This window comes from Drosophila teissieri, chromosome 2L (genome assembly GCF_016746235.2).
Source record: "Drosophila teissieri strain GT53w chromosome 2L, Prin_Dtei_1.1, whole genome shotgun sequence".
Classification (NCBI taxonomy): domain Eukaryota; kingdom Metazoa; phylum Arthropoda; class Insecta; order Diptera; family Drosophilidae; genus Drosophila; species Drosophila teissieri.
The window spans coordinates 3,555,456-3,577,779 of NC_053029.1; the positions used below are offsets into that span (position 1 = coordinate 3,555,456).

The 22,324-nt window shown below is 47.1% G+C and overlaps 7 protein-coding genes across 8 annotated transcripts; 4 read left to right on the forward strand and 3 right to left on the reverse strand.

Moving 5' to 3' along the window:
* Positions 1-79: 79 nt before the first annotated feature.
* Positions 80-3,646, reverse strand: LOC122619656 (E3 ubiquitin-protein ligase msl-2). 2 transcript variants are annotated; one of them, XM_043796714.1, is made up of 3 exons: positions 3,592-3,646; positions 1,215-3,464; positions 80-1,161 (listed from the first exon to the last, which is right to left on the reverse strand). In XM_043796714.1, exons 2-3 carry the CDS (start codon positions 3,175-3,177, stop codon positions 773-775), a joined length of 2,352 nt encoding a protein of 783 aa, XP_043652649.1. In that variant the 5' UTR covers positions 3,178-3,464; positions 3,592-3,646; the 3' UTR covers positions 80-772. The 2 variants fall into 2 exon arrangements, with proteins under 2 accessions (XP_043652649.1, XP_043652657.1); XM_043796722.1 differs by having other exon boundaries at positions 1,215-3,630.
* Positions 3,647-3,653: 7 nt separating this feature from the next.
* Positions 3,654-4,896, forward strand: LOC122619682 (NADH dehydrogenase [ubiquinone] 1 beta subcomplex subunit 10). The gene is made up of 4 exons (XM_043796744.1): positions 3,654-3,768; positions 3,856-3,956; positions 4,339-4,614; positions 4,682-4,896. Exons 2-4 carry the CDS (start codon positions 3,875-3,877, stop codon positions 4,801-4,803), a joined length of 480 nt encoding a protein of 159 aa, XP_043652679.1. The 5' UTR covers positions 3,654-3,768; positions 3,856-3,874; the 3' UTR covers positions 4,804-4,896.
* A 7-nt stretch (positions 4,897-4,903) lies between these two features.
* On the reverse strand, positions 4,904-7,509 carry LOC122619671 (ATP-dependent DNA helicase PIF1). The gene is made up of 2 exons (XM_043796733.1): positions 6,477-7,509; positions 4,904-6,410 (listed from the first exon to the last, which is right to left on the reverse strand). The coding sequence occupies exons 1-2, from the start codon at positions 7,419-7,421 to the stop codon at positions 5,364-5,366; spliced, it is 1,992 nt and encodes a 663-aa protein (XP_043652668.1). The 5' UTR covers positions 7,422-7,509; the 3' UTR covers positions 4,904-5,363.
* Positions 7,510-7,694: 185 nt separating this feature from the next.
* Positions 7,695-9,806, forward strand: LOC122626140 (putative polypeptide N-acetylgalactosaminyltransferase 10). The gene is made up of 4 exons (XM_043806289.1): positions 7,695-8,200; positions 8,258-8,600; positions 8,664-9,086; positions 9,147-9,806. The coding sequence occupies exons 1-4, from the start codon at positions 7,740-7,742 to the stop codon at positions 9,804-9,806; spliced, it is 1,887 nt and encodes a 628-aa protein (XP_043662224.1). The 5' UTR covers positions 7,695-7,739.
* Positions 9,807-9,990: 184 nt separating this feature from the next.
* LOC122622571 (N-acetylgalactosaminyltransferase 4) lies at positions 9,991-12,761 on the forward strand. The gene is made up of 5 exons (XM_043801132.1): positions 9,991-10,025; positions 10,202-10,781; positions 10,833-11,175; positions 11,234-11,662; positions 11,725-12,761. The coding sequence occupies exons 2-5, from the start codon at positions 10,237-10,239 to the stop codon at positions 12,385-12,387; spliced, it is 1,980 nt and encodes a 659-aa protein (XP_043657067.1). The 5' UTR covers positions 9,991-10,025; positions 10,202-10,236; the 3' UTR covers positions 12,388-12,761.
* A 3,079-nt stretch (positions 12,762-15,840) lies between these two features.
* LOC122625494 (eukaryotic translation initiation factor 4E-binding protein) lies at positions 15,841-17,105 on the forward strand. Its single transcript, XM_043805590.1, has 2 exons — positions 15,841-16,189; positions 16,667-17,105. The coding sequence occupies exons 1-2, from the start codon at positions 16,045-16,047 to the stop codon at positions 16,873-16,875; spliced, it is 354 nt and encodes a 117-aa protein (XP_043661525.1). The 5' UTR covers positions 15,841-16,044; the 3' UTR covers positions 16,876-17,105.
* Positions 17,106-18,215: 1,110 nt separating this feature from the next.
* LOC122626572 (protein transport protein sec31) lies at positions 18,216-19,525 on the reverse strand. Its single transcript, XM_043806885.1, has one exon. The coding sequence runs from the start codon at positions 19,433-19,435 to the stop codon at positions 18,476-18,478; it is 960 nt and encodes a 319-aa protein (XP_043662820.1). The 5' UTR covers positions 19,436-19,525; the 3' UTR covers positions 18,216-18,475.
* Between the last annotated feature and the right edge of the window lie 2,799 nt (positions 19,526-22,324).

Consider the following 22,324-nt stretch of genomic DNA (forward strand, 5'->3'; position numbering starts at 1 on the left):
CCAGCTTGCATAAAAAAAAAGAGTTAACTGTTCGAAAACCGTTTTGAATACCAGGGAAAACGGGCATTTTTCAGAGTAGCAATGCTCATATTTATTTAAATATCTATTAGTTATATTTTGCATATATAATATGGGTATATATGGCTTACTTGAATTGTTGTTCTTAATCCTAGGTTCACGTGCTCAAAAAAATTCATGCTCAAAAAAAGTCTTAGCCTATTCAAAAAAATGTCTTAGTTTACAAAAAAAAAAAGGGTTTTTCCGGCTCACAGCATCCGCATTTTGGGCAAAGCATTTAAGTAATTCTACAATTCGCTGTTCGTTAAACGAAAATAATCTTTAGTTTTGACTATTGCTTTGCTCTTAAAAAGATCTTCTTTGCGGCAGCTGCAGAATTGCTTCACATAGTTATGTATACGACTTTTGGCTTAATACGTATTAAAAAAAATTGAGTTTTGGAAACGTTTGCTGGTTGATTACAGAAAATGAAGTGGGAAATCCTCAGGATGTAGAATGCTCCTAAAAGATATTTGGGAGTTCATTTGAGTGGAAGTTGCTTGAGTAGAGGAATATATAACACAACGAAACCATAACTTAAAAGTAAGAGGATCAATGACGATGCCACGTCATGGATGCAATTCAGTGTTGAATTCAGCCATCCATAACGTACGGCAAATATATCCTGTAAAGGATGATATCTGGGCATCACTAAGCACACACACACCAAAAAAAAAAAGATAAGACAACATCTAGGGATGAGTTTAGGATGAGCTTACAAGTCATCCGAGCCCGACATGATCTCCTCGAACAGTGAGTGGGCATTGTCAGTGGCCGATGATCTGTCGCCAGCGGCAGAATTGCTCCTGGATCCGCCACTGACAAGCTCGTCCACCGTGTCGAGGCCCGAGAAGTTTGCCCTTCCTCGGCGTGTTCTACTGGTCCTGAACTTTTTCGCCGGTGGCTCGATGACTTCCCTGTCCGGCGCAGGAGGAGGCGGTGGCGAAAGCGATGGAGCTGATGGATTCGGCACCGTGGTCGGTGGCATCATGTAAGCATACTGGGGAACGGAACCGTCGCTGCCATCGCTGTGCTGCAGCTGGACGCGCATGAAGCCAACGGTGGCCGGATCAACGGGCTTGCTGCCCTGGAAGATATTGAAGCCTGCAAATCGTACGGGGTTAGTGAAGATCCGACGCATCTGTGAGGAAACTTACCCTGGTAGTCGCCCAGCTCATTCTGAACCAGCACCAAAGGATGCTGGGAGTGCTGCAAATTGTTCAGCGGCACTAGGCTTATGGCGTCGCCCGAAGAATCTGGTGGCGCGCAGTCGCGACTGTTCTCCTCCTGCCTGGACTCAGCTGGTGGTTCCTCCGATTGAGTCATCGGCTCTGGAACTTCCTTGAGCATTTCGAAATCCTCAAAAGCATCATCCTCATCACTTTCAACGTAGTCCTCCTTGTGCGGATTCTTGCAGCACACGCAATGACAGCCGGCACAGCTATTGTAACTCTTGTAGCAGGGGCATCGAGAGTTCCGGCAGGTGGTTAGGGTATTGCTCGAGCCGGAGATACCGCAGCGGCACTTGGGCTTCGGAGGCTTCACCTTCTCCTCCTTGTCCTTGCCGCGAATCCTGCGGAAAGCCCCCTTTCCAGACTGCATTTTTGCCTTGACATCAGACGGCGCAGGCTCAATTTTGGCAGCTTGTGACGCTTTTAGACTACGGGTTCGCTTTCGCTTGAGCGTTGGCTCATCACTGTCCTCCTTCTGCAGCTCCGCACTGTTGGGATGCTGCTCCTTCTCCTTCGCTTCTTCAGCTGACGGCTTTATGACCTCAAAGTCTTTCTGCAACGGCTCCTCATCCTGCCATTCTGTTTGCACCTGGCCCAATTGTGCTTTTGTGGCAACATGCTCCTCCACTGACTCCTCAACTTCGGCCAGTACAGGTGACTGTGAGGTGTGCATCTCCAGGTGATGATCGTCCTCCTTGTGCTCAGCCACAACCTCTGACTGAATTGAAGTCTCTTCGGTCTCTTCGATCTCTTCAACGGTGACCGTAGCCTCGTCAGCTTCCGCGCCTTCCAGCTCAGTCAGTTGACTAGAGATTTCGTTGTGTTCCTCAGCGGAGGACAGCACTGCCAGCTGGGTAGATGTTTCAACCGTCTCCTCAACAGTTTCCTCAACGGTCTCCTCAACGGTGGTGGAGAGCACGGTCAGCTGTGTGGACGTTTCCACGGTCTCCTCAACGGCAGCCAGCACAGCCAACTGTGCGGAGTCCGCCATCTGCACCACCTGGCCGATGTGCAGTTCCTGTGGATCAAATGTCGTGGTCGCAGAGGTGGGCATCACGTAGGACACGGCAAAGTTGCTGCCACTATTGGGGTAATTGGACACCGAAACGGCGCCGGAGAGGTCCACCTGATCCGTCCACGCTTGCTCCATGAAGCCCGACTCCGAGCTCTCGGTGGCAATGACTATTTGCCCGGCGTGCGAGAGCAGACCCATGCGAGATCCTGTGGGCAGCAGGGGTAGTGGCGAGAAGTGACCCTGCTCTGCTGTGGCCGCCGCCTCCGCCTCAATGTCACTGATGTTCAGGTGGTGATCGTAGGGCAGTTCCGGAGTAGTGGCCGCCGTGGTGGGCGGCGTCTCAGCTGGCAGCGACGTGGGCATGTCTTTGAGGAACGGCAGATCCGGCTGGGGAAGGAACGTGTCGAACGTATCGGAGATGTTTGAGCCCTCGCGAATAAACTCCTGTGTGGTTTTGGGCGGCAGCTTGATGCGCGGCACCAGCTCCCTGCCCACCTGGGGCCGCATCCCAGCCAGCTGCCCAAATAGCGCCGAGTGCAGCAGGTGGACGCACAGCGTCTTGTAGCACAGTAGCTGCGTGCCCATCATGCGGTTCTCCTCGTAGGTCTTGAAGTCGGAGCACCCCTCGCACTGCGTGCAGCTGGGAAACAGATGCTTCTTGCCGCGCAGGCACAGACGGCACACGTTGTGCTGGCATCGCTTGCCCTTGGGCGAGTACGGATCCACCAGCAGTTGGCAGCAGACGACGCAGGACAGCAGCTGGCGCAGCTCCCCGATGCCAGAGTTCAGCTCCTCCACGCGCCGCTTGGAGAGATTCGAGGCGGAGCGCAGCGAGAGGCGCGTCACCTTCAGGTAGGCCGTCTGGGCCAGCATGGTGGCTATATTCTAATGCCCGGGACTGTACGCACGCCGGTTTTTTGTTTTGTTTACGTTTGGCTGCCCGCAAGTGAGACTCCGCTGGCCAAGTTCTTCGCTGTCCCGCGCCACGCCGCCTGCTCCGCTACCTGGTGCCGCCTGGGCTAGTTACCTGCTATTACCCGTCTCCTGGAGATCAGTTACACATGCTTACACCGCGTTAATCCTCGATTTCATCATTTAATGGAAATTTCACTGCAGCGCTCTGGCCGTTTTCACTTTTTCGTTGCTGTATATCCTTATCACTATGTTTCACGTGCAAAAAAAAAAAAAAATGGTTTATGTTTGAGTGGTCTCAAGTCATTGTTAAAGGTTGTGCTGCACAGCGTACAGCTTTAGAAACAATAAATTAACAACTAAAAAAAAAATTACCCAAGCAAAAATTTGCTGAGCGCAGCCAGTGTGACCGCGGTGTGACAGTGCAAACATGCCAGCTGCAGTGCGGCAGCGGTGTGACCACTTGCTCGAACAGCTGTTTCCAGTGCGCCGAGGATTTTTAGCAGAAACAATCGGCGGTCCTACAACAAATTTTTACACTAAGTTTTTCACGTAAATATGGGTTTTTAAGTATTTTCCGTCAAAGGAAAGAGGGAAACCTTTGAAATTATAAGCTAACAGCTATTCCGCATACTCCAGGTGGTAGGAAAGCCAGAAAATGCCGGAGCCACGCAGTCCGATGGCCAGTTTCGCCGAGTCGGTGCTGAATGTCATCGATGGACCCATCACTTGGTTCCGTGGTACGTAGTCCATAGGGATACCCATCCAGTGTGATCCTCGGAGTGTCCTGATGCGACTTGGATCGGTTTCCTTTGGACGACGATCCGAAAAACTGGACAAATTCCAGACAATTACATAATGACATAACCTCAACTCGCTGGCCATTTGTTTTTGTTTACACTGTTTTGCTAAAATGCTAAAATGTTTATAATCTGCCGTTTTTAGTAATCACTAGTTAGCTTAAACTAAATCAGCTAGAATATTAGTCGGCAGCCTTAAAAGCGGTCCGTTAATATCAAACTAGTTTAGTCAAAGGCAGTATGAAACCATTAACTTTATGTTAATGTTAAGTGCATGGAAATTTGCTGTAAGATATTAATGCGACTTGTGTTCATCCCACAGAGAGCATTGTGGAGCCGAACCAGCAGAAGCAGAATTGGTACCACCAGCGCTTCCGCCGCGTTCCGACGATCGACCAGTGCTACACGGACGATGCCGTCTGCCGTTTTGAGGCCGACCAGCAGTTCCGCCGGGATCGCATGGTGGACAACGAGATTGTCAACATTCTGCGCCAGCGCTTCGAGGACTGCACCCTCTACGAGGCGCCCGACCACATGGTCAAGTGCAAGCCGCTGCTCGATCAGTACGAGAAGGCCACCGAGAACTGGTTCATCAAGTGTGAGTGGAATCCCTGACCCATCTTTGATGTTTTAAGTCTTATATCACGTGATGTGACCTATTTTAGATGGAGACTTGGGAGGCTACGCCAGTGCCAAGACCGCGTACATGAAGCAGAAGCATCGTCTGATCTGGGAGCGTCGTCATGGACCAGTGGGCAGTGGCATGAAGGAGGAGGCCGCCCATTAAACTCCGCTTTTATGTGCCCAACGTGCCGATCTGAGCTGATGTTTTCTAGTTTCATTATCCGTTACAACTAAATATACACGCCGTAAAACGATATTCCCGATGCGAATTATTTAGGACTCCAGGAGATGGAATCAATTTGTTTATTAGTTCAATTTATTTCTAGTAATTTTTCTTTTTGATTAAATATTAATATTTGCGTTTTGTCAAGAGATAAGCTAGCTTAAAACTATTAGTTCTCTACACTGAGAGCCATGGTTAAGTTGTTCCAGTAAATTCATAATATAGTTTTTGTCGACGTACTGCAATAAGTTCACAAAATATAGTGATAAATCTTAAAGCTAGCATCTAAATAATACTTCTGACTTTTTAGAAAATGTGGACAATTTCAAAAAGCATTAGCATTATATTCTACTTCTTTTTTAAAAAGGAATGCATAGTCCAAAAATCATTTTGCTATTCGTTAAAAAAAAGATAGAATTAGAATAAGATACCAATTAGGCAGCTGTGAAATTTGTTCAGGGCTTTCTAAAATTCAACTAGTGCTTAAATTACGTTTAGGTTCAGCTTATCGAGACTAACGGTTTGTTTATGAGACTCTTTTTGAGCTTAGCCAAAGCGCTATTTGCTGCCTTGTCTGCTGGCTTCTTGTCCTTGTTTTTGGGACCCAATGGTATCATGGTTGTGTCCATTAGCTTGCGCCGGAATCCTTTGTAGAACTGCAGCACCTGTGGATTGGCCCACACTTGTTTGGCGTCAAAGTCCAGAATGCGAATAGATTGCAGGGATTTCGCACGGGATAAGGCCACATATGCTTGTCCAGCCTCAAATACTTTGGACAGGGACATCTCCACACAGTCGAGTGTTAATCCCTGACTCTTGTGTATGGAAAATGCCCAGGCTAACTTCAGTGGAACTTGACGTCGTGTTATGTGGTTTCCTGAGGCGGTTTTAATTATCCACTTTTCGTGCTTGCAAACGTATTCCTGGTTGTTTTTGAACCTGACCACTGGCAGATCCTTCTCCATCCTAACAACAACGCCTCGAGCTCCATTCACCAGTCCATTGGATATGTTTATATTCTTGAGCAGCATCACTTGAGCGTTAACCTTTAGGTAAAGCTGCGATGGAGCCTGAATCTGTTGATCCAGTGTCTTGGTCATGCTGGCATCGGAATCATCCGCCTTGAATAAAATCTTGTCACCTCCGAGGTTTTCCAGCTTGGACTCGTTAATGGAATTCGCATCGTTTGTGTGGGAGCACAGTTGAGTGGCCAGGATGCCGTTCCCCTCAATTTTCTGCTTCGATGTAGCTGCCAGTCGAGTGGTTATGGAATCGTTCACATGGCCAATTCGCAAGTGGTTAAGGATCTTTACGAACTCGGGATCTGATTGCCGATGCACTTGCTTCAGTTCGTAGACACACTGGATGCAGGTCTCCCATGCGGAGGACTGGAAGCAGAATCGCTGCTGTGGCGCGGCAGTGGGCGCTGCTCCGAAATCTCCCTTTATAACTGGAGGAAGTTGCAAGAAATCACCGCACAGGATGAGCTGTATGCCGCCAAAAGGACGATCATTGCGACGAATGTGACGGGCGACGGCTTCAATTTTCTACGAAACACAGAACAGAGCAAAATGTAATATTAAGTTAATAAGCGCAATGTAATGCACAAGTACCTCAAAGAACTGTCCGTCCACCATGGAGATCTCGTCAATAATCAGCCGCTTACACTTCCTCCAGGTCTGGGCACTCGCGGGTCGGGAAGCCAGCTCCAGACACCGCTGCATGGTGGCATCGCCTCCTCCTATGCCAGCGAAGGCGTGCAATGTGGTGCCACCGATCAAACAGGCTGCCACTCCTGTGGAGGCCGTGGCCATCGTTCCATCGGGCGGCAGGGCCGAGATAATCCTGCGGAGCAAGAAACTCTTGCCAGTACCCGCGGAGCCGGTGAAGAATACACTTTTGCCCGAGGTGCACGCCCGCAGGACTTCCATTTGCTCCTCACTGAGTCTCAGCGACTCGTCGGTGGTCGACTGATATAGTTTCTTGGCCGCGGGCATGGTGCCCCGTTCCTTCTCCTCCTTGAGCTCCTCGAAGCGTCGCTTCTTGGCGCCCTGGGGCGACGGCGTGGTCACTGACCCCTTGGACAACAAACCCGCCTTTTTGCGCGCCAAAATCATCTCAGCCGTGGTGACTGGAGAAACGTCTTCAAAGCTGCTTGGCTTGCCGGACATCAGGTGCTCGCGGAGTTTCTTCTGCAAGGACGCATCGTCCGGCTGAGATCCTCCCTCGTTTCCGTTCATTTTAATATAGATCGTCCGCAGAAAGAACATCAAAGTGCCAGGCGGAGCATTCGATAGATACAGGGTACAGTTTTCCGCCTTGAAGTTGAAGGTGGCCTTACCCTCGGACATGAACTTCTTGTGCACCATCAGATCCTTCAGCTTAAACTTCAGAGGCTTCAGTTTCTCCGGCGTCACCTCCACAAACAATTCCCGAAGATCGTTTCGCACCAGGCGCAAAGTGGCCGTCTTGTAGGCCAGTTTTCGACCCGTGATGCCCACTGCATTGGTCCACTGCATGTTCACCGCACAGGTGAGCACTGCGTCATTGAGATCCATCGCGAAATTAACTTAACTTCAGTCAGTTTTGGTTTAAATTAAATTAAAAATCAAACCAATTTTTCCATGCGCTTGGTTGCCGATTGGCTTTTCGATATCAGCGTAAAAGTTATCGATATCAGAGCGGTTTATGTGAACGCATCTTGATCGATCACAAATATGACATAGATAGCTAAGTTCCACTCCAGGATTAGCTGTGACTCAAACCGGGTCCTGGATTCTATTTCCTGTTTAAATTTTAAATTGCTATATTTAAAGATTGCAGAACAGTAGGCTAGGAAATGTCTATAACTTCAAATTGCACACTAATTAATAGATATGAATGTGGATCAAAGATTGATTGTGCGCCTTTTGCTGGCCATTCTGTTGACTTCCTTGATAACTACCATTTTAATGGGCAAGCAGATTCACAGAAGAATTGTGGAGTCCATGGTAAATACAATCGGTCAAAAGGATAGTTTCTATGAAACAGAGCTTTCGAAGACGGCGGTGCCAGCAAGACAGCTTCTAAAAAGAGAGATCAGTTCAAAGATCGCAATTGTCCCACCGATATGTACCTTAAATCAAACCGAATTGGATATCTTAAGGACCCAGCGCCACAAAAGTTTCCGCCTGCCCAAGCAAGAAGCGGTTAAGGAGTGGCAGAATGCGCTCTCCTTTAAGAAGGATAACAGCCGCACCGGATTGAGTGAGTTATCACACACGAAGGAAAATAAAGAGCTCCAGCTCTCCGATCGCATTCCCCTCAACAGATCCTTGCCGGATACCAGACCTATAAGGTGAGTTCTTATAAAGTATAAAATGTAAAGTTTCAAATGTAAAGCTAGCTCACTCAGCTGCCGGAAACGCCAGTATCTGGAGAGTCTACCCAATGTGACAGTAATAATGGCCTTTCACGATGAACAACTCAGCGTGTTGCTAAGATCCCTGACGAGCATTATTGATCGCTCTCCTGCGGAGTTACTCAAGCAGATTGTCCTCGTGGATGACGATAGTAATTTGCCGGAATTGGAACAACAACTGGATGATTTTGTGGCCCAAAACTTTCCCAACATCATCCAGGTCATACGACTTTCAGAACGACGTGGTTTGATCAATGCGAGAATGGAGGCAGTTAAGGTGTCCAGCGGCCAAGTTTTGGTCTTCCTAGACTCCCACATCGAAGTCAACGCCAATTGGGTATTATTTAATAACAATTCAATTAAGCTGGCTGCTTAACCTGGTTTAATTTCCAATTTATAGTTGCCTCCCCTGCTGGAACCTATAGCTATGAACCAACATATAGTCACCGGTCACATTATGGATGTCATCTCACACAAGACACTTGCGTATACGAAACAAGATCCGTTGACCCGTACAGGTTTCAATTGGTGGCTTGAGATTGAGAGGTTACCCCTTCTTCCCGAAGATAAAAGTCCTGATTCCACACCCTACCGCACACCGGTTTTATCAGGAGCTCTGGCCATTGACAGGAACTACTTCTTGAGTCTGGGAGGATTCGATGAGCAGCTGGACACCTGGGAAGCTGAGAAGTTCGAGATGAGCTTCAAGGTCTGGATGTGTGGTGGCATGATGCTGTATGTTCCCTGCTCCCGAGTGGGTCACGTAAGCAGAGGACCCATGCAATCGATGAGTAGTCCAAGGAAATTCCATTTTCTAGCCAGGGTAAGTAGTATGGATATTATAACATTTTAATAAAGGAATCAAACTAACTACTTTTCATAGAACTACAAGCGAGTAGCTGAAGTTTGGATGGATAAATATAAGAAGTATGTGTTCGACAAGAAGCCGAAGCTCTACAAGATGACGAGTACTGGACCGCTATCCCATAGGAAGACCTTAAGAAAGGCACTGAAGTGCAAGACCTTCCATTGGTACTTGACAAAGGTGGCTACGGATTTTCTGAAGAGGTATCTAGCATTGGATTCGCCGGCGGGTTTCTCCGGCGTTATTGAAAGTGTGGCTTTCCCTGGATTCTGTGTGGACTCCCAGGATCGTAGACACACGAAACCGGTGATTTTAGCCCGCTGCACTGGGCACAAATCAAAGCCCGGGGAGCATCAGAATTGGACCTTAACGCAGGATCATGAGATTCGTCTGACGAATAGTAAAGATGATTGCCTGGAGGCGCAGGGCCGTAGGTCAAAGTCCGTGTGGCTCTTTCACTGTCACAAAAATGGTGGAAATCAGTACTGGTTGTACAACCGCCGGCACCGGTGGCTCCAGCAGGGACAAATGTGGGTGTGGTGCTTGGAAGCCCACTTGCCCAGTGGTCATAAGGTTGGCAAGGTTCTGGCCAATAAGATCTGCAATAGAAATCAACTGGAACAGCAGTGGAAAGTTGGCCAAAATGCCCCCTACGATCCACACAGGGAGCCTAACTAAAATAAATAAATAATATAATAAATATAAAAACAGAATGCTAATTAGTAATATTCAATGTACAAAAACTATGCCTTTAGATACAGATGGCGCCAGCTTTTCTAACCCAGTTCCGATACTGCCCGTGCAGATGGCGCCACCATGACGCGCGCTCCGCTAATTTGAATTCGCATGCGGAGCTATTTCGTTTATTATTGTTCTTTTCGCCCGACTCTTTCTCAGGTGAGTGCGGAATCTGGGTCTGGTCTTACACGTCACCGGGCAGCCGCCTCGTCTGCCACTGATTGATAGTGGAGAAGCGTGTTTTTTTTGGCCAACTGAAAATCTGAATGCTCCGCCGCCGCCTTATCACTGAGTTGCGGCTTTCCAATTACACTAATGGCTGTGCTTTTTGCCAGGTGTCACCAGGTGGCTGCTCCTCTGCTGCATCGGCATGCCAGCAGTCAGTATTTTGGACTTCCGCCGCCAAGACGTCCACATGGCCATGAAAAAGAGATATGTGAAGCGCCTGGTGCGCAAAGTGGTCCTGTTATTGGTGGTCATCGTCACCGTGTCCCTGGTCACCACCTTGGTGGTCGAACAGCGTATGAAAAAGGCCGCCGAGCAGACGGAACAACTCGATCCCAATGGAGATCCCATAACGCCCGTCTTCCGAGCTGCCAATATACTGCCAACGCGGAAGGCTCCACGCCCACCATTTCAGGATCGCAACTCCGTGGTCGAGCTCCCAAAAAGTGAGAAGCCTCAGGGCTTCCGACTGCCGGAACCGAAGGGAGAGCGCAAAGATTGGCACGACCACGCGGCCATGGAGGCGGATAGAAAGCGATCCGGTTTTGGTGAGCACGGCGTAGCCGCGAAGATCGAAAACCCCGATGAGAAGGAGTTGGAAAAGGAGCACTCCTGGATGAACGGCTTTAATGGCCTCATATCGGATCGCATCTCCCTCAATCGATCTGTGCCAGATATCAGACTCGAGGCGTAAGTTTATATCTCTTGGAGTGTTATCAATAGTTAACATGCTCTTTGCAGTTGCAAAACCCGGAAGTATCTGGCCAAGTTGCCCAATATCAGCGTGGTTTTCATCTTCTTCAACGAGCACTTTAACACCCTGCTGAGATCGATATATAGTGTGATAAATCGCACTCCACCGGAATTACTGAGGCAAATTGTGCTCGTGGACGATGGCAGCGAGTGGGATAGTCTGAAGCAGCCGTTGGACGACTACGTGGCGCAGCACTTTCCACATCTGGTGACCGTGGTGCACAGTCCGGAGAGACAAGGTCTCATTGGAGCCAGAATAGCTGGTGCCAAGGTGGCAGTGGGTGAAGTGATGGTCTTTTTCGACTCCCACATAGAAGTCAACTACAATTGGGTAGGATCTTTTTAGTGAGTCATTTGCTTGAATACACTAGAACACTCTATGTTTGCAGCTGCCTCCCCTGCTCGAACCCATTGCCATCAATCCCAAGATCTCCACCTGCCCCATGGTGGATACCATTTCGCATGAAGATCTCTCCTACTTCAGCGGGAATAAAGACGGAGCACGCGGTGGATTCGATTGGAAAATGCTGTACAAACAGCTGCCGGTGCTGCCGGAGGATGCGCTGGACAAGTCCATGCCGTACCGGAGTCCCGTGATGATGGGCGGCCTGTTCGCCATCAACACGGACTTCTTCTGGGATCTGGGCGGCTACGACGATCAGCTGGACATCTGGGGCGGTGAGCAGTACGAGTTGAGCTTCAAGATCTGGATGTGCGGCGGCTTGTTGCTGGATGTTCCCTGCTCGAGGGTGGGACACATATTCCGCGGACCCATGAAGCCAAGGGGCAATCCCAGGGGACACAACTTTGTAGCCAAGGTAAACCGTTCCTTCTTTTACAGGTTTCTAAGTTCTTATATTTGGTTTGGTATCACTTGTAGAACCACAAACGCGTGGCAGAGGTTTGGATGGATGAGTACAAGGAATATGTGTACAAACGCGATCCCGCGACCTATGATAACGTGGATGCCGGCGATCTGACGCGTCAGCGTGGAGTTCGAGAGCGGCTGCAGTGCAAGAGTTTCCACTGGTACATGACGGAGGTGGCGCCCGACTTCCTCGTCAAGTTCCCGCCTGTGGAACCACCAAGCTACGCCGCCGGCATCATACAGAACGTGGCCAATCCGGTCTATTGCCTGGATAACATGGGCAAGGCCGTCGAGCAGGCGGTGGGTATGTTCAGCTGTGCGGACAACAAGACCCATCCGCAACCGAATCAGTTTTGGGAGCTCTCCATATTCCGAGATCTGCGCATGAAAAGCTTCGACTCAGTGTGCCTGGATGTGCACGAGGGACCGCCGAATGCCACCGTTTGGATGTGGAACTGTCACAGCCAGGGTGGCAATCAGTTCTGGTACTACGACCGGCCAACCCAGCGGTTGATGCACGGCGAGCACAACAAGCGCTGCCTGGAGGGATTCGTGGAGAACGGCGAGGCCAGGGTGGTGGCCAATGCCTGCGAGGAGGGCAATGATCGCCAGCGCTGGGAGTTCGGATTCGTGAACCACACCATGCTGGACACTTTCCACGAGGGATTACACTAGACTTTCAGCCATGAGCCAAGCCACTACCAATTTGAGGCCAGATGTCGATCGGTTCAGGTCGGGGACCTCGATCGTCACGGGTTTAGTTCATTGATCGTTGTGAAGGTTTCTGACAAAAAAAACAAAAAAGTTCGCTAAGTAAATTCCATTTTTCCATTAATTCTTGCCCCATGCATTATTGATATATGTCAGCGGAAAGTGAAAGATCTGGACAGGCAGATCGCAATCGCAGCGAGGATTCACTTCGATCGCAAGCCACAAACTCTGATCTTTATTTGCGCCACGCACACTATCTTTAGGTATCAACGTTTTCAAGATATAAAGTTAAGAGATGGTAACTATATGAAATTAATCAGTAATAAATCTGTTTCAAATAAACAAGGCTATTGCAGCATCAATAATACTTGAAACACACTTTTAATGACCTGTTGTGAGGGCATCTGTACTCACTTTCTCCCGCTTTGAATTTTCGACTGTCGCAAACCTTATCGGCGGGGCTGCTGAACTTTCTACAAAAGGCGCTGGCGGAGTCGGGAAGAGGTAGCAGACACCAGATAGACTAGAGAAGTTCCAGTTCCACTCCTCCGCGCTCTGAGTTTCCCCCCGAAAACCAGACACATGTTGTTAAGCTGATGTAATTTGAGGCGCAATTGCGCGATTGTCCCAGGAGAGGACGAAGATCGAAGATCCCTGGGATGCAATGACTTAGCGTCAAGCTGTCTCGATCTGGGCTGGCATTATCCTTATCTGTATGCAGCCCATTATCTGCCACACGAAAGCACATGCTAATTTATAGACAACGTGATGTTGTTTTGCTTATTTCCTCTGGTTTTTTTTATCTCTCGACGCTTTTCATATTTTGTGCATAAACAAAGTCAAATGATTTGATTTTTTGTTTTTTGGCCAACGCGACGTTGATGGCGCTTCTCATTCGGAATCACCGAATGTGGGTCATCGACGTCAGCGTAGATGGGGTCTTATTTGCCTCTAAAGATTCCCTTTGCCAAGACATTATACTTGTTGAGGGGGTTTTGGGCGTTGGATAACAATAATGCTGAAAAATACTTATAATAATGCTTGTTTACCTTATTTAATAGTGTAGTATATCTGCGAGTTTTCTTGGGAACACATTACCAATGAATTCAGTAGGATGGCCATTTAGTAAACTTTATGGCAACACTCATACCTCTATACCATACTCCACCATACTCCACCACCATACTCTATAAACAACCAAAATACATTGTAGAAAACCCCATATAACAATCTCAAATATATTCCTATTATGTTTATTGACTTAATTACCATGTGTAAATTCGTAGAGCATCCAAATACCATTGGCCTCTTGCTGACTACGTTTCTCATGGCATTCGCGCTAGCCAAAAAAATAAAAACAAGTCGATGTCGTCTAGCCCATTCACAAACATCTCAGACTCGTTTGGGAGAAGAACCGATGGCTTGTTTCCCGCAATCCGATGGTGAAATTTCATCAGCCACCCCGAAAAAGATTTCATCCGAATTTCACCAATACATACATATGTGCTACCTGTCCCCTGGCGTATGGGAAAAACACCCCTCGGCAACTTAGAGAAGCGGCTGGGAAAATCTCAAGACGCATTTTCACTTGGCTGCAACGCAATAGGAAAACTTTCTTCGTGGTCATAGGCCTCCTTCTCTCTCTCTGCGCAGGTACTTTGTACAACTGATGAAACCGAAAGCGAAATCCGAACTGGTTTCTTCGAGGGTTGATAAGCCCTAATGGAAGTGGCTCTCTCACCCAAAAAATAAAATATATAAACATAACACCCGGCACGTAGGGCGGTTTCTATGCTGTGGACTACGTGCGAGATGACACGGCATAATTGTCCGTGTTTTCTAGGTGCGGGCTCCCTTGTTTACCGTTCACTGCTTTGGGGGTCAGTGGGCGCACCTAGCTAACTCCCACCCCCATTCAAATGTAATTGATGGATGTGGGTCATGCTCCACCCCCCATGCTCTTCGCATGCTTCCCATGCTGGAAATCTTTCAGGGTCTGAAAAGCTTCCCCCGTTAAGCCATCATAAATATGAGCACGCTTAAGTGGCGACCTTGTGCAGATTTCTAGGTGTGGGCGCCACCTCCCCTGTTCCACATCATGATCGCCATAGATCAGCACACGTGGCCACCTTTTGTCAACCCCATGTCCCTGGGAATGGCCCGTGGCCAATATCCGAATTACGTCGAATCGTGGGCGCCAACGTAGGCAACAGTTCCTTTAGCACTATTTACATGCGTCCAACGATTAAAGATCGTCAACATCGCCCCCGCATGGCGAAAACCGCTCGTGCCGCCGCTTGGAGCCACCCTGTATTGGCAGCGATCAGCGGGGCGTATTCGTTTTATTCAAAACAAAATATTCCACCTCAAAGAACTTGGGAACTAGAAGGGGTCCAATCCCCAAATTTGGTATGTGGGTTTCTTTAGTTAAATAAGATCTAAAAAAAAGCTTAATATATATATATGTTTCATAACTTTCAAGTTAAGCGTAATTGTGCATTGTGCAATTTGTATAGCTCTTTTTATAAAGTCTTGTTTGTTTTTGCTAATATGCTAAGTAAGTAAATAAAGCAAGTAAGTTATGCAAGACGTGTATCTTTCTGTGATAATTATAGCATAGCGCCTCGTGCCAGATAATAATGAATACTTCCGTCTGTTAAGCACAAATACTGGGTATCTTTTAGTCCAAAAAAACCTCCTTCGGAATATCACTCCTCAAATAGCTATGCTCCCCTAGTTCGCACAAGCTTAGAAGGCACTGAGTGCCTACGTCACGTTTGCCGGCGACGTGTCTTTATGCTAATTAATGGTATTTCGCGAAAACGAGTGCTAAACAATGGCCCCATGGAGAGCGGGCAATACTTCCCGAAATTCTGCGGAACACCTCATGACATCCAGCCAGCCAGACACCCATTGATAAGATGCCCGTTGCACCTGAGTCATCATCATTTCCCTAGCAAAAGATCGGTTCGATAATAGACTAGGTTTTTAGAAAAGAATGCGATGCGATTGCCGTTCAGTGCTGCTGGCTAACTTGTTTACCAATAATATTGCCGTGTATTAAACAATAACAAATGGCCCAAAGATAAACAAGAGAGCTCAAGGCGAGAAGCCCCTCAAGTCAGCCCCCCACCACTGCCCCTTATCTGCTAGAACGTACGAGTTGTGCAGCTTGCAACAAAAATAAAAACAATACGACGGTATATTAGAATATGGCGATAACAACAAGAATCGCCCGGTTTGTCATAAACTACGCAGAAAATACACCCAGATAAAAACAAAAAACATCAGCCGACCCAAGCAGAATAATCAGACGGAGAGGGAGCGAGAGAGAGAGAGAGAGAGCATAGCTGCGCGTGAGCGTAAGAATCGGAATCGAAGTCGGGGGGTATAAATAGAGCCCGACTTCGTAACACCGCCAGCAATCGCCTAGCGAACAGCGAACGGTCAACATATAGCAGCCACATAGCTCCATAGCTGAAATACAAACAACGCAGTTTGTGTAAACAATCAAATTGTCGCAGCCATATCGAGTGTGCTTACAAGTCCAGCGGAAAGTTTTCTGAAAACCCACCGGGAATCAATCAATCCAAGCCAAGCCAATCCATTCAATCAGCCAAGATGTCCGCTTCACCCACTGCCCGTCAAGCCATCACCCAGGCACTGCCCATGATCACCAGGAAGGTCATCATCTCGGATCCCATCCAGATGCCCGAGGTGTACTCGTCGACGCCCGGCGGAACCCTCTACTCCACCACTCCTGGAGGTAAGTTTCGGCAAGTGGACACTGGGATTACATAGCACAGCACTTCAAATTCAATGGGATTCATCAGCTCAAATTCAATGGGATTACATAGCACAGCACTTCAGATTCGATGGGATTACATAGCACACCATTCCCAGTTCGAGAAATATTAAGTTCCTTCCGAAAAGTCAAGTAATTTTCTTATCATCAGTTATGATATCCACATGAATTCAATCAACATATTTCGAGAAACAAAAACAAGCTTTGTTTGATTCATGAATTATTTTTGTAAAACTCACTCACCATTTTTGGCTGATGAAACTGGGCCATCTCGCCGAATCAGTCAGTTGGAAGATAATCCCGAGCACATGTCCCAGAGTTCGTGACTCAGAAAGAAGTGTTTACGCAGCTGTCTTATCAGTGGGGAACTTTGAATACCTTTCTGATGCAACGCAGACAGCCTGACTAATCAGTATTTCCGCTTTCCCTAACTTTCAGGCACCAAACTGATCTACGAGCGGGCCTTCATGAAGAATCTCCGTGGCTCCCCACTGAGCCAAACGCCGCCGTCCAACGTGCCCAGTTGCCTGCTGAGGGGGACACCGCGTACTCCGTTCCGCAAGTGCGTGCCCGTGCCAACGGAACTGGTCAAGCAGACCAAGTCGCTGAAGATCGAGGACCAGGAGCAGTTCCAACTGGACCTGTAGGGGGTCTCGGTTGGATGACGCCAACAGCAGCAACTGCCAAAACCAACTAGTTCTTAGATGCACCCACTAAACCCGATCTTATACGCTTAGTGTACCCATTAACTAGATGCTAAGTTCTTAGTTCTTCCACCTTGTTTGTTCTCTCGGTCATATTGACCCCGTCGTACCTTGTAAAATCGTAGATGTTAAGTTAAATGCAATAAACAAAAAAAACATTATTTAAAACAAAACCACACCTTTCGCTGGCTGCGTTGCAATTGTAAATTTTAATTGGTGTTTGAGCAAAACACTGCCAAATTACTTTCTTTATCGGCGAATCAACCTTGGAAAGGCCGCGCGTTTGTGATAGAACACTTTCCACTTCACCTTGAGTCAGTTTCGGTTGAGGATTATTTTCGGCAGTTTGTTGAACTGTTTGAAGAGAAATTCCGCGAAAGGGGAGGGGGCTCTTTTTGGGGGAGGCACACATGCTAGGCAGCTGGAAATACCGGCCGGCTTTTTAGTTAGCCAGTCAGTGGCCCCAGCAGCGCGTGTCCCACTTACTGGAAAGATATACATTTGTGTATTAGAACGGAGAGCACCAGAGATCAATAACGCGCTTGTGTGTATCCAAAAAACCGGCAAACAAGCCCCACACAAAAATATAGATCTTTGAGAACTGCGCAGTTGGGAAACGACCTCGTCCCTCGCCCCTTACCACTTTCCTCATATATACAAAGGTATCGTGTGGAGCACATGTTCAGATAGACCGATCCCTAGAAGTCCAACAACTACAACCACATCCACTTGGCTAATCCCGGCACGTTCCAGACCCATTTGAATATTGCGCATGAATAATTACCTAATCGCAAACAGGCAAACAGGCGCTGGCAAAAAGTGTTTGCTCAGCAAAGATTTAGCATCGCAGTGCAAAAATTCGACCGCACGAGATAGTGCAAATAGTGGAGCCCAGATGTGTACAGAGTTATAAATAAAAGGCAAATCAATTTAATTCAATTAGTAAACAACGCCAGACAGCCGAGGCAAATTGTGCAAACTAATTAACTTGGAATTTGATTGGAAAAGAAAACAATGGCTATTCGAGGAATATAAAATCAATAACCTTATCAAACATAAGCAAAAGTTGGTAACTAAGTATTTTTGTTTAGTAAGAATTGTTAATAAAATAATTATTCAGATGGAATTTAAAACTGCGCGCTACTTTTCTTAGTATTTTGTATTACTCATGCGATCATCGTAAAGTTTTCCAAATTATAGTCTACTTTCAGGCACCACTGATCAACATTTGTAGTTCCTCAAATGCCCGTTTTTATGGCTTTACATTATGGAGCCACTGTGAACCTAATGATCTGTAAGTAAATTGGGAATTAATTCCAATTAAAATGCGTTATTTTTTAACCATATTTATATTTATTGGATCAAGTTTCGATGTTTCGCATAGGACAAATGTACAAGAATCTCAAATAGTTTAGGCAAGCTTACGGTCTACACAAAAAGTCGTGGTTTAAACTTGTTTAATTACATATTTACAATAAAATATACATAATTTTCATAGATGTAGGTGCGGATGTGTGCGCGTATAAGGATGGTAGCCTCTCTACTAGAACCTCAGCAGATTGTCGACTCCGCCCAGAGGACCGTGTCCAAAGTGCAGGGCATCCGACGTGGACTCCGATCGAGTGCGTGCCTCCAGCACGGAGGCCACCCGCTGCTGACCACTGATGTAGCCCAGGGATCCGGAGCCGAGGTACACATTCCCATTGGGCAATCGCACAAAGCCCAGGCCGCCCGATCCCAGGGCAATGGCATCTCCGCCCAGTGCTCCACCCTGGGATCGCGGCTGGATGGCCAGCTGCTGCTGCTCCAGCAGCACGGAATTGGCCCGGGAGTCCAGCTGGATGCCATTGGCCGACGGAGCACCCACATGGGCGCCATAGCGATCGAAGAAGCTCGAACTGGACAGGAATGGACCCGGTGTTTCGTCTATATCGTTGTCGATAATCTCGATGACGGCGTACTGCTTCAGCTGCCTGCCATTGGAAACGTAGGATTCTCCGGGGGAAATCAGCGCCTGCTTGCCGAAGGGAATGCGCAGATTTCCTCCTGCGGTCAGTGGAGCTGGTCCGGTGGGCGGCACCACGATGGGCGTGGCAAGAGAAGTCTGTGCCGGTGGTGGAGGTCCATAGCTGGGCTTGAAAGTGGGCGTTCCGTGGAAACTTATGGATGCGATGGGGGCAGCAGCTGGCGGAGGAATGTATGTGGAGACCACGGGCTTCGGTGGCAGATAATGACTAACGATGCTGGCAGCCGGAGCTGTGGGACGACTCCTGGGCAGCGGAACCCTGGCCGTGGGCAGTGGCGGAAGTGCCGGAATCGGAGGCAGTGGGTGAATGGTGGGCAGCGCACTGAACTGGTGACCCGTATACACAGATCCTGCTCCCGATGGCGCCGAGGGAGCCGTGGGTCTCGTCGGTCTGTTGTAATGGTAGCCCACATCCGCGTTGGTCAGGACCACAGATAGAATCAACAGACCCAAAATACTCAGTCGGTGGCAAGGCATCTGTAATGAGGTAACAAGAGGGGATTTCTTCAGGAAGGTGATCCAATGAGTAATCAAATGGGGAGACACAAAGTTGGTGGGGGGATTTAAGCTTGGCACACATGTAATTGCTTATGTGACATCACATAACCGCTCAATCAATTAGATAAATGTTTAATGAGCAGCAGTAAACATAATTGATCCGAAATCACTCAACTGCAGCGGTTGCTGCTGCTTATAAAGTAGATACCCTGTACATTGAAGGGGTATATTTGTACCACCAAGCTTTGGCTTAAAGAAGCAATTGTAGTTATGTAAAAATGTTTGTTTGAGTAGTAATACTTGTATGTTAATTGTGTCTGTATATATTATTTTATGTATTTATTGCTTTTTAAATGGGTAACCAGCATTCACGCTGCTTTCAATCTCTTTAACTTCACTCTTTTGATAAAATTGATTTAACTTTGCGGTGAGCCGAAGCTAAAACCAACTGGTTGTGGCCGGCCGGTAGATCGGCGGATCGGTGAATCGCTAGGTTGCTGGATCGAGGTAACCGCTACTGTAATTGGCGTGATTTTTCATGCGGAGATCATTGCCCAAGGCGGCGATCGTAATGGAAGGCGGTGGTCAGGGGAGACCGCCACAAGCTAATTAGCAAATCGGATCGCAAACATCTCGCAGTCACCGGGGGTCTTGCCTCCATTCACTCCCCACTCAAGAGATCCCCTTTAAGAAATCGCCAGCCAATTAAATCGATTGGCTGCACTTAATTGGATATTTATATTCATTCGTCCTATTAACACTTCCCACACAAATAGCCCTCCTTTGTGCCGCATTATCAATCTTCTTGGGCGCACTAAACAAAGGCAAACGGCAAGGCGGCGGCTTAATGATATTTATCAACTGGCAGTCGCCACTACTGAACCAAATACACTAAAAAAAATGTTTATTTTTGACTTCCATATTGTATTATATAATGTTATGCATTCTGTTTCATTCTTATGTAGATATTACAAAGACTTCCAAGTGACTTCTGTCAGTTTTAAAGTATAAGTATTTGACCTACTTAAATATTCTTTTTTTCTGGATTTGTTTTTTGAAATATAACAGCAGTTCTTTTCTTGAACAAATCCATATTATTAAAGGCTGTCATAATTTCCTAATTTTGAATAGGTATTGTCAGCACATTCCATTTCTCTCTGTGTAGATGCAAAAACAAACAGCCGCTGCAGCTGGCAGCAGGTTCAAATTCAGGGGCCATGGCTAGAAGGCGACAGGGGGCGGAAAGGGGGCGTTGGAAGTGTGCAGCGCAGTGGCGTGTGGTCATTGTTGTTGCCCCTTTTGCCACTCCACTCTACTCCACTCCACTTGTTGTTGTTGTTGTGGTTGCTGCTGCGTGGGCGTTTCTGGGTGTCAGTGGCGGGTTCAGATCATGCATCGAGTGGCAGTTGCTGCCAGCTCACTTGCTGTTGTTTACATAAAAGGCGTTTAATTAAGTCATTAACAAGGGGAGATAATAATGCATGTACCTATGTATCCCACTAAATTGATTGCAAAGGAGTTTTTATTGAGCACTTTGCTGAAATTACTTTAGTTTATAGATTATTATCCTAAAATTTATTGAATTGCTTGCGGTTAAGTCATGTTAAACCTTGCTGTTCTATTTTATCTTTCTTTTTTACTCTTTTGTTTGTTTCAATAAATCGATTGTAAAGATTTTTATTGAGCATTTAGCTACAGTACTTTAGTTTATAAATTGTTATCCTATAATAATTGAACATTGCATGCTGTTAAGTCGTATTTAACGATGCTGTTCTAAATGGTTTTCCTTTTCTACTTCTCTTGTTTGTTTCAATGAACAAGTTTGTTGCCTAAGTCTTTCGTTTTCCTACCTTCCTTGATAAATAAATCTTCTGGCACGCACAAAAATCCCCCAATATCGCTGGCCCAACTCTAATAGATTTGTAATAAATTATGCGCTCTATATGCACTGTAATAAATCAATAAATTGCAGACATACGCAATTTTTTTGCCGATCATCGATTCATGCCGTTTTTCCTATCTTTTTTTGCGTGTGCTGCTTTTTTGTTTGCATACTACGAAAACGCATTTTTTCTGAGCTGCCAGCGTGTGCCAAGCAGACAGAAGGGGTTTTTTTGGTATAAAAAACTGGAAAAACACACGTCATCAAAAAGCAGTTAAGGGGGATCTAAGATATTTGGATGTGACAGTTCGGACAGGAGATGCTATGATATGAAATCTAAAGCATATATCAACTGAAGAGTAACTAGAAAAATCTAAAGCACATATCAACTGAAGAGTAACTTGAAAACTGAGATAGTAAAACAGAACTATTCAGAATTATCATTCCCCCCTACAACAACGCCTCTGTACTTGAAAGGCACTTGGCCAGCAGGCAAAACGTCAACTTGCGTGTTGTCGGCCACTTCGGGCTCAATGAATGAATTGCATTGATTGAACGACTCACGCACCTCGCTTTGGGCCAGGCCTATTCGGCTGCGGTCCAAACGCACATTGCTCTATAAATTGTGTGTGGATTTTCCGCCAGCAGGAGGAAAAAAAGGGGCGGGAGTGGGCGGTGGAAAGCGGGCGATAGAAAGTGTGTCAATGCGGCTTGGACTCGCTTTGATTTGTTGATAAGTTTTGCGTGGCACATTTCGGATGATATTGCATCACAGATATTGTAGCGGATTTGGTTCCATGTACAACGCCAACGGAAATTAGATTTTTAGCCAATCGGTTAATTAAAATCCTTTACTAGCGCCAGAGTAAAACTGCGTTTTTCCCACTCACTTTTGGCCAAGAGCCAAAGGCTAAGAAGTTGCGGCCATAAAACGTAATCAATGCGTTGCATATTAAGTTGCAGCGATGCAGTAGTCAGGATGTCAC

Coding starts and splice junctions, on each gene's coding strand:
- LOC122619682 (XM_043796744.1), top strand. CDS start 3,875: ATGCCGGAGCCACGCAGTCCGATGGCCAGTTTCGCCGAGTCGGTGCTG. Junction 3,957..4,338: donor ACCCATCACTTGGTTCCGTG/GTACGTAGTCCA, acceptor TTCATCCCACAG/AGAGCATTGTGGAGCCGAAC. Junction 4,615..4,681: donor CGAGAACTGGTTCATCAAGT/GTGAGTGGAATC, acceptor GACCTATTTTAG/ATGGAGACTTGGGAGGCTAC.
- LOC122626572 (XM_043806885.1), bottom strand. CDS start 19,435: ATGCCTTGCCACCGACTGAGTATTTTGGGTCTGTTGATTCTATCTGTG.
- LOC122619656 (XM_043796714.1), bottom strand. CDS start 3,177: ATGCTGGCCCAGACGGCCTACCTGAAGGTGACGCGCCTCTCGCTGCGC. Junction 1,162..1,214: donor TGAGCTGGGCGACTACCAGG/GTAAGTTTCCTC, acceptor TACGATTTGCAG/GCTTCAATATCTTCCAGGGC.
- LOC122626140 (XM_043806289.1), top strand. CDS start 7,740: ATGAATGTGGATCAAAGATTGATTGTGCGCCTTTTGCTGGCCATTCTG. Junction 8,601..8,663: donor TCGAAGTCAACGCCAATTGG/GTATTATTTAAT, acceptor TCCAATTTATAG/TTGCCTCCCCTGCTGGAACC. Junction 9,087..9,146: donor AATTCCATTTTCTAGCCAGG/GTAAGTAGTATG, acceptor TACTTTTCATAG/AACTACAAGCGAGTAGCTGA.
- LOC122622571 (XM_043801132.1), top strand. CDS start 10,237: ATGCCAGCAGTCAGTATTTTGGACTTCCGCCGCCAAGACGTCCACATG. Junction 11,176..11,233: donor TAGAAGTCAACTACAATTGG/GTAGGATCTTTT, acceptor CTATGTTTGCAG/CTGCCTCCCCTGCTCGAACC. Junction 11,663..11,724: donor GACACAACTTTGTAGCCAAG/GTAAACCGTTCC, acceptor TATCACTTGTAG/AACCACAAACGCGTGGCAGA.
- LOC122625494 (XM_043805590.1), top strand. CDS start 16,045: ATGTCCGCTTCACCCACTGCCCGTCAAGCCATCACCCAGGCACTGCCC. Junction 16,190..16,666: donor CTACTCCACCACTCCTGGAG/GTAAGTTTCGGC, acceptor CCTAACTTTCAG/GCACCAAACTGATCTACGAG.
- LOC122619671 (XM_043796733.1), bottom strand. CDS start 7,421: ATGGATCTCAATGACGCAGTGCTCACCTGTGCGGTGAACATGCAGTGG. Junction 6,411..6,476: donor TGGACGGACAGTTCTTTGAG/GTACTTGTGCAT, acceptor TGTGTTTCGTAG/AAAATTGAAGCCGTCGCCCG.